Source organism: Adiantum capillus-veneris, chromosome 6 (genome assembly GCF_014529385.1).
Source record: "Adiantum capillus-veneris isolate H3 chromosome 6, ASM1452938v2, whole genome shotgun sequence".
Classification (NCBI taxonomy): domain Eukaryota; kingdom Viridiplantae; phylum Streptophyta; class Polypodiopsida; order Polypodiales; family Pteridaceae; genus Adiantum; species Adiantum capillus-veneris.
In genome coordinates, this window is record NC_140936.1 from 40,490,578 (window position 1) to 40,500,551 (window position 9,974).

Sequence of the window (9,974 nt, forward strand, 5' to 3'; positions counted from 1 at the left end):
TTTTTTTTTCCTCAACGAATAACATTTTAAATTGATTTTTCTTCAAAAACAAGACATCTCAAGGACGTATGATAGTGCCAGAGGCGAGATGAAGAGAGAGGAGACTCAATTCATATGAAGATGCAGCTTCAACTTTCGAGATGGTGAGCACACTAAGAGAAAAGCCCCCCCCCTCCCCTCTCTCTAACATGGAGACAACAAGCACATTGCTCAGCAAAAACACGACCTCACGAATAGAAGAGAAGATGGGTTGTCGTAAAGGATAATTTCTATAGATTCAAGGTCACATTTTTGTGCATTAGAACTCGTGCCAAAATACATTCTGGGCGATTAGCAATACGTTCATTAGGTATTGAACTCTAAACGTCTCACCCCCCCTCTCTCGCTCGCACACAAAGCCCTAGCGTTCGTTTTCATTTCTCCTCTTACACCAATAGTCGAACCCCCGGAGGACACCCTGCGTGAGCGATGGCGGACGGGTATGTGCATTTTCTTTTGCTTCAAACATACATCTGTGTGCTCCAGCTAAACCCTCTTTGATCAGCTGTGAATTCTCGTTTGCCCTCTTCATGGGTGTAAACAACGACAACCCTAGGCTTACCTTTTCTGCATATCTGGTGGAGGCGAATTCACACCCTTTAGCAGAAACACTCACGCACTTGGAGCATTGTGCTTATATCTGGCGTTTTTCGAGTTTATTTAGGAATTTGACTGTCGGTGTCTGATTGATCGATTGATCTCATGGCACTGACGGACCTAGTTTGCCTCACGTAAAGTTCTACGACCACGCCCTTCAAGCAGAGCGGCAACATTACTGAAACGGCTCGCTTGCGTATTGTTCTCATCAGCAGATGCTGTCGGCTGCCTTTGTTAAAATGCCTACACTCGTGCTGGCCCAGTTTTGGTGGTGTCCGTATGCCCATGTACTATGTGGTCTATCTACTAAAGAGAAATCAAGCTGGGCAGCTGAGCTAAAGCAGTGCTTTTTTTTGGGGGTATTTCGTCGTTTGAGCCTTGCATCTCGTGTCTTATTACCCAAAAATGTGCTGTTTTTCTGTCTAATGTAGGAACGATAAATGGTTGTGTGTGTGCCTAGTTCACACCCACTATTCGGCATTGACAACGCTGGTGTTGTCGGAGTATTTAGTCAATACTATGCATGATGGATCTGATGGCTACATTGTCTTGTGGATGACTACCATGTGTCAATACCTTACACTTTTTCTCTAAAGCTGAATCTGGGCTTAACCTGGATTCATCCAGGCATATAATGTAGTAGATAAAGGGTCGATTGGATTTAATGGTGACTCGCTCCTAAATGTTTCATAGTAGAGTAAGCTACTAAGCTGTGGGGCACATGAGAAGCTTTACTTTTTTCTCCCAATTTTTCCCTTTAACTCATTCATCCTATGTTTTTGTCAGCAGCATTTTTTTGTACCATTATGAGGATGAAGCTTGTCCAGAAGTCATATTTGTTGTCTGCAGTACAAGATTGACTGAATTCTATATTTATGTACTATGTGTGTAGAGCATGCACTTCTCTTTGATGGTGAAATTGAGTTTTTTGGATATATTATGCATGTTTGTATGGGTGTGTGCGTGCGTGTGTGTATATATATATATATATATGTATGTATATATATATGTATATATATATATATATATATATGTATGTATGTATGTATGTATGTATGTATGTATGTATGTATGTATATATATATATATATATTGTATATATGCATACATATATATCTATATATGTATGTTATATATGTACTCAAGGTGTTTGTTTGATTCTTGCTGATAATGATATGCAGGGCTAGGAATTTTCTCTGCTAATCTTTTCTCGCAACTGAAACAGGGATGTTTTGGCTGAGGCTCCAACTGCGTCTGGGCCTTCACTTGGAGAGCCCATGGACATTCTAACAGGTCTACAGCATGTGCTGAAGAAGGCACTTGCCCATGATGGGCTTGCCAGGGGACTCCATGAGGCTGCCAAAGCTATTGAGAAGCATGCAGCGCAGCTGTGTGTATTGGCAGAAGATTGCAACCAGCCTGATTATAGTAAACTAGTGCAAGCCTTGTGCTCTGAGCACAATGTCAACCTAATTTCAGTTCCCAGTGCCAAAAAGCTTGGTGAATGGGCCGGGGTAATAAGCCTTGTCTGTTTCTTTGTATTGTTGTTAAGGTCTTTTTCTGCTTTTGCATATGATGACCCCCTTCTTTGTACATGCAGCTTTGTAAGATTGATTCCGAAGGAAAAGCGCGGAAGGTTGTTGGCTGCTCCTGTGTTGTTGTAAAGGTACTATGAAATTGGTTTATATGCTACTTCAGTTGCAAGTCTTACGAGCTTTGTGTCTGAAAAGAGTTGCTTTTGTGTCAGGACTATGGAGAAGAGACAGAGGGTCTGAATGTCGTCCAAGAGTACCTGAAAAGTCATTAGTCCACTGGAGTCTGGACTCTGCATGTTACATTTTCGAGGCTGTGGTTCTGATGGATGTAGAGAGAGATTCCATTTATGAAGGAAAATTTTGCAGAGGTTCTGTTCGAACCTTCTAGATTTTGTGTTTGATTACCTTCGCAATTTTGAAACTGGGCTCTAAAGTTATGTGTTAACATTGAAGCACAAGCAACTAGCTTTTATGAGTTTGCCGAAGATCGCAGTGTGCTGCCCAATACTTTTTTTCTATTAAAACAGACTTTCTACTATTGTGGTCTAGCTTGGGGTTTGCGGATTCTTTTGCCTGTGGGTGGTTATTCCTTCTGGTATTTAAGGTTGTTGAGGTTGTTCTTGCTCTAATATATGAGCCACTATTTTAATTAATTAGTTAGCATAGTGGTAGAGAAGTGTGTAGGTGCATTGCTTGAATCCTCTCTAGTTAGTGCCTTTATGGTCATTTTTCTCTTAATTTGAGCTAATGTCAATTGTGTGTGGAGAGTGGTCTTCAAGAGCTTTTGATTGAGCCCGTAGGCATCAAGGTGACCTCAACTGTAATGTCTTTGCTCTTCCTCCTTGTACAGCTTTCCAGAATGTGTTATTGGCATTGTGGTTGGAAGTTACTTCTAGTGAAGTGCATTTCGCCTGGTGCTTGAAGTGGACTGCCTGATTTCAACAGGGTTTTCTGACGTAAATGCTCCGGCAGATATTGACTTGGTTAGTCTTGTTCTTGTTGCTCTTTGCCCAGTGAGAAATTCCGACTCTCGCCTTTAAAACAGGCCAATTGAATGATTTTAGCACTACTTACACCATCAGGAGGTAATCTGCACTGCCAGCAGTATGTCATGTGCAGTGCATGTAAAAGCATTGCCAATCTATCATCTGTAGAGTCCTAAGAAAGACAATAGTTGTGTAGATTACCTCCAAATATGTGGGTATAGGTAGCTTTACTAGATGGTATGCCCCCACATTGCTAGGAGCCTGGTACAAAAGGTGCCTATTTGATGCTGAAGTCACACCTGGGGCGATGCATGCAATTGGAAGCCATGTAGGCTTTTTTCTCCAGTGGACACCAACAGTTAAGTTGGCTGTGCCACCCATGATAAAGCCACAATCACCCACTAGCTCTAGCTAAGGTTGAATAGCCCAATTTTGAAGATTATTGTAGAGGTCTCTATCCTGAGCAGTCTTGCTCTATATAACTGGCTGCCTAGCACGGTCACCTTGGAGGAACAGCAAAGGAGAGGATGGAACGAGCAAATAGTGGTTCTCTTTTGACTTGATTCTACCATTGTTAACACTCTGACTATCTTCAAGTTGGAATGAGCAATTATTTCAAGTAATCAAGGAAGACTACTCAATTGATGCGCCTCTCAAGAAGATTTTAAAATAGTGCTCTCTCTCTCTCTCTCTCTCTCTCTCTCTCTCACACACACACACACACACACACACACGCACGCACCCACCCATGCCCCTTTCGTAGATTTAGATTAGTGGATACACACATTGACTATTTGCTTTGAATTCTTTGGTTTCACCTAAGTTTATCTTACTTTGCTGCTTATTCACATTCTGTGTTACTCTCTTGTTTCAGTTTTAGACATGAAAGATGACTGGCTACTCTTGCCAGCCAAGCCCTCGTTGTCAGCTTTCTTCCCTTGTAATTTCTGTATATGGCAATTTACTACTTTTGGACGATTCTTGATTCGGTCCACGTGATAGGTAGTGGTTATAAGTAAACCTGCGTTGGGGGTATGAACACATTTGCTGTTTTTAAACGTTAATGCTCAATTTTAATTAAAATTGATGAAAGGACATGAAAACTATGAAGATCACCAACTTCACAGTTCTATTTGGTCTTCTAGAGAATGAACTAATGGATTTACTTCAATCATTGTTCATGAGATCTGTCCTTCGGTGACTAACAGTGAACACCGGTGTACGTGGTGCTTTTCTTTTTTCAAACATCTCAAAATATCACCTCCCATGTAAGGGTTCTGGTTTCCTACGATGAGGAGGTGGTGTGCAAGAAGATTTTGTGATTCGCACCTATGAAGATTCTTTTCCTTTAGGGTCTGCTACAATCTCTGCCATTCAATGATTACCTAGATGTATGAGCTTTTTGTAAAGCTAGTTGGTGTCTTGCATCTAATTTTAGCTATGAGACACACTATATCCCTTTTCATGCTCTATTTCAAGGAAAGGCCTAGGGGGGAATTAACATCTTCAATATGACTTCAGTTGCTGTGGAAGATGTTGAAAGATTGTTGGGATGAAATATATATTCTTGAGCATCTCTACTCTTCTAGAGATGGTACCTATTAAATATAGAAAGGGTATGCAAGTGTAAACCATCTCCATGCGCTTATTAGCAAGATTTTCTTGGTTTTAAATACGGGTATCCCTTTTGACAATAATTCTTGGGGATAGAAGGAATACAATGCTTTTCTTTTTTTGGGTGGGGTGGGGTGGTTGTTATTAAAGCTCCTTTCCCCACATCCTTTCTTGGTCTAATTAGGTGTTTTCACAATTTGGTAAGAAAAGGGCCAAAGGTACACGGCTTTTAGAAAGGCAAGTGTAGAATATTACTTTGACGTGTATGGAATGTCTACATACAGTGCTTTAAGTGTGCCTTCAATGTTTTGGATGCTAGGACCTTTGGTGAATCTAGCAATATTTGGTTTGATCATGCAATTTGGTATGGAATATTTATTCCTAATAAACCCTCTGAATTCCATCTACCTCCTTTTTACTCCTTATTGTGGGAGAAACCTTGCTATTCCCCAAATTGCCTTCATTTTGTTTCAACTTCATGGTTGAAGTACTTAAAGTACTCTAGGGAGGCTAAATGTGCCTTACTTAATCCATGCATTGATTGAAATACTACTTCAACTACAAATAGGTCATCTTTGGAATTGCTTCTCTCAGTGTCTACATGTACCTCTTCATCCTTTCTAGCTTTTATTTTGATTTAAGAGTGCAATAGGTGAACAGGTGTAGAGAGAAATATACTTGTAAAAATCACAATTTTTTGTCAAAGCTTATTCCACCTTGTTGAAGGAGCTACGATGTGTGTATGAGGATGCTTTGTTGTTAGGAGGAACGATTGCAAGAATTGTTTGTTCGTTTTCTCTTTGCCAACAAACGTGGCCCCAAAGACTGGCGTCCCTTCCGATATTTCTTTCTTATTAATTAAGATGGTACAATTCCCATCGAGTCCAACTTTTAACTTGATCACCCTGTATACTCTAGGAGTATGTTTTGGCAATACTTAGGATTTGAAGAGGATTAAGTTTCTCTTTACAAAAAGGAGCCGAGCTTCACTCATAGTTTTCTAAGGAAGGCAAGGATGCCATATGTTTATGCCTTGAATTTTTTTATGTGCAAGAGTGATTTTGGAGAGATAAAGGAATATTTGTGCACCTATGAACTTTATCTAATTGATAAAGAAATTATTAAATCAATGGGTGATGTGAAGGTTGCATTGCATCCCCATGAAACCTTGTAACCCACATAAAAAAGTTGTTGCAGATGGTGAATTTTTAAAAAATTGCTAAGAAAATTCCTGTTTTTAAAAAAACTTTTTTAAAAAGTAATCCTACCCCCAAAGCTTACGTTGTGTCCTTCAAACATCATAGACACATCTTTTATTCTATTGATTGTTAGGGTGTCTATTTATTATTTTGTTAGGATGGACACTCAGACTTTTAATTTGTAGACAAATTGCATGAAGAAATCATCTCTCAAAGGGCGATTTCAGATGCTCCAATGGCCAACAATTGTAGATCTTTACATTGTGGCATTGAAGTCCTCTTTGACAAGGTTTAAACATATTGAATTCTAATGAGGTTGTAGATCTTTACATTGTGGCATTGAAGTCCTCTTTGACAAAGGTTTAAACATATTGAATTCTAATGAGGTTGCATTGAAGAAGGTCAACTTGCATCAACAACTTGTATCACAATAGAACAAACTTTGCAAGTGAAAGGAGTAACATAAGGGAAGTTGTTCCCAAATAATTGTTCAAGTTTGGGTGAGTGACATATTTTAAGTGTTTATCAAATTATAGGATACAATGAGAAGGTTGTATGATGGACAATAAAGCATTGGCAACAATTTTTACAAGAAAATCTAGAAGAGCAAAGACTTCTCTAATGCTTGTACACACAAGTCTTTATGGAAAGTTGAAGAACATAGCCTTGGCCTAGTTCATGCTCTTGATTCTTTCTATCTGTTGTGGTGCATATGCCCTATCAACTACCTTATTTTTGTGCTTATTTTCCTATTTTTTTGCTTCTTCTTTATTGTGGCTAAGTCTGCCCTGCATCTCTAGAGTTATAATAGAAACTCATTGTGCAAATCTTTGTATTGATGTATGCTCATGTGTGTGTGTGTGTGTGGGAGCATATATTGGTACCTAGTTCTACACCCACTATTCGGCACCAACGACGTTTGTGGGGATGTCATAGTATGTAGTCAATAATATGCATGATGGAGCTGATGGTTGTATTGTCTTATGGGTGACTACCACGATTCAATACTATATTCCTAGTTCATGCTGCTAATTGACACAATTATGGTAGAGGGACATGCATATATTTCTCGAAGAATAAAGATCAAGCTCTTGCAAAGTTCAAAGTATGGCATGTCAAGAAACGTATATCCAATAGAGGTGGAAAATTTGATTGAATGAATTCTCTTGGTACTGCAAGGGCCACGTGATTGAGCAATAACTTACCACAATGCATACATCACAACTTAACGATGTAGCTAAATGGAAGGATCAAGTAATTGTTGAGATGCTATGGTGTATGCTCAAGGGAAAAGGTCTATCTAACACATTCTTGGCCAAAGCAATAAGGACCGTAATGTACGTCTTGAATTGTACTTGCACAAAGGTAATCACAGGAATTTCTACACTTCATTTGTGTTCTTGTAAGAAACCTCACCAAATGCTGCTAGAACCAAATGGGATGCAAAACCGAATATATGAGTAGTGTACATGGTATCGCTTTCGCAAGCTACATTTACTCTTTACACCATAAGAACTTTGCAAAAGACATTGAGAAATTCATGGTGCATGGTCTACCAAAGTAGCATACAAAAGTAAGTGGAGAGTTTGCACATCATCTCTCCAAAAATGATAAGAAATGGAGGTTGTTTCCTTCATTGTCAACAAACTTTTCTCGATTGTGTCCTTGAAGCTAGCTCCATTGGGAGAACAAAATTGCTTCATAAGGAATACTTGATGCTCAATAAAATAGATGCAAACAACAAAATCTCAAATGATATTATTTTCCAACTCAAGATTATAGTAGTTTGTCCCCAAAGAGTTGGTCTAACGCTAAGGATTGGCCTTTCAACCTACGAGTTGTGAGTTCAAATCCCCCGTTGGGTCACCTCTAGATGGACACCTTGTGCTCACGTGGCGTTCACGTTGCTAGGGCTCTTGCCCTTGGAAACACTAGAGTGCATCCTTCTCTTGGGGTGGGTCACACGAGGAGGAGGTTCCTAGCTGGTTCCTATGAGTTCTCTTTGTGATTCGCAGTACGTGGTGCATCAACTCGATGGCCATGGTGACGATCTATGGTTGTGTTTTCCTTTGTTGCACAGGTTGTTTACAAGCAAATAGTGTAGTTCTTCAAGGAATCCTGCAAAGAAGTCTATATTATATTGCAACCAGCCAAAAACTACTCCAAATCATAAGAGTCTCTTGTGGACCATTAATCTTTAACCAAATTCTTAGATAGCATCTTGAGCTTCTTCCCTATAAGGATCTACTTATGAGCATCAAGAATAGACCATCCCTATGAGGATGGTGTCGGTGCACATATCTGGGACCGAACAAGGGAAGAGCCTTGTCGACTTCTTTGCCCTACAATAGGCTGTCAAGCTTGCATAGGTGAGCACATATGGGATCATTCCCTCTACCTCTTTCTTTTGGACATGGCTAGAGCTTTTTTAATCTCTTTGATTTTTAATCTGTGATCTATCAAGCTATTTCAATGATTGTGTTTGGGGTGCATCCTTGTCCATCTCAATTATTGCGGCAAGAGCCTTGTCAAAATTTTTGGCGTTTAACAAGCTATCAATCAAACTGGTTTTATTGCGCAAATTTGGTATGCTTCCCCTGCTCCCCATCTTTCAATCAATAGGGCAAGAAGAACCTTGTTGGTTCCATTAGCCTTCAACTTCCAGTGCCATGGTTTGAAAGTTGTGGAAAGCTCTCTATGGCATGAAGCAAGCCTCTTGAGCGTGGTACCAAACGATAGACTCATTCTTCCTATGGCACTTCTTCGGTTTTTAATAGGCCGTCCCCTTTTCTCCAAGTGAGCGAACATGGCAAAATTCTTGTTGTCTTCTTTGACCTTGAAGAGGCTGTCTATTAGGCTATTAGGTGCATCAATTGGGGAATAAGGGGAGGAGGCCATGGATTTCAAGACGAACATGTCAAGAGGCAAGGAGGGAGAAGAGGTGCACGCCTACTAAAGGTAGGGCCATAAAGGTTGGGCATAAATTTGGTTCTCCCAAGGGATCAAAATTTGTAGTATATGATATTGATGTCCCTATTTTGGCTCCTAGAAGGATCATGGCAAGCACTATGCAAAATGAAGAGAATGGGAGTAGCGATAGGTCAATGAGACCAAGATGCTGGCTGAATGTTGCCAGGGATGATACTAGGGTAAAGGGGCCAATAAGGAGACAAGTACCAGAAAAAAGCTGCACCTCCCCCCAATTTAGAGCCAAAAAATTGGTGGTGTCCTTTGATTTGCTGAAAAACTGATTATTACTAGGCCTTGCCTATCTCTAAACGTGAGAAGCTTCATTTTGCATTGGAGAATGCGCTACGCTATGTATTATTCTGCAATCGTAGGCAGATTGCGCTCAGATTTTTGCGATGAAACCCTCTCTTCACCGCGCATCTTCTGCGCCTCCTCCGACTCAAATCTGATAACAGGGGAGGGAGCTATGGCCAACGCCTCTTAGCTGGCCCACCACTGGCCCCTTTACCCTAATTGAGGTGCCCAAACTTGTGACAGAGAATCCCGGAGGCTCCTCTCTGTTTGAACAAAACAACTGTCGCTCTGTCTTGTATACCCTTGTATACGGTCCTATTCAACGACTTGAGAGTGCCTACCAATATGCAAATTATAGCGACCTCGTGTGACTGATTTTTTTTTTAAGTTACAAAATGTGCTAAAACATTTAAGGAGTCCTGTTTGCTAGTTGCACTGATCAACAAGGAACCTATTATCCAAAAAGTAACTTACTTTGCTGAAAGACAAACCCTAGTTCATATCGATGATTGAAAAAATATACAAATGACTAAAACCCTTTCCAAATAGACGACTTTTGGCTTGATCATAACAAGGCATCTCCAGACAGACTTAGGCACTGGTGTTCACTCAAGAGGGAAAAAAAAATAGGAATAGCAAAATCAAAAGTTTTCCGCTATAAACGGGCTGAAATTTTCTCAGCATACACCCAAGCCCCCTTTCTGTCAGAACGAAGTGCCAATAAACAGCACACAAACAAT

The 9,974-nt window shown here is 40.1% G+C and overlaps 1 protein-coding gene across 1 annotated transcript; it reads left to right on the top strand.

Moving 5' to 3' along the window:
- Positions 1–336: 336 nt before the first annotated feature.
- LOC147455387 (small ribosomal subunit protein eS12-like) lies at positions 337–2,709 on the top strand. Its single transcript, XM_086514165.1, has 4 exons — positions 337–479; positions 1,862–2,150; positions 2,237–2,302; positions 2,384–2,709. The coding sequence occupies exons 1-4, from the start codon at positions 469–471 to the stop codon at positions 2,441–2,443; spliced, it is 426 nt and encodes a 141-aa protein (XP_086370291.1). The 5' UTR covers positions 337–468; the 3' UTR covers positions 2,444–2,709.
- The last annotated feature ends 7,265 nt before the right edge of the window (positions 2,710–9,974 follow it).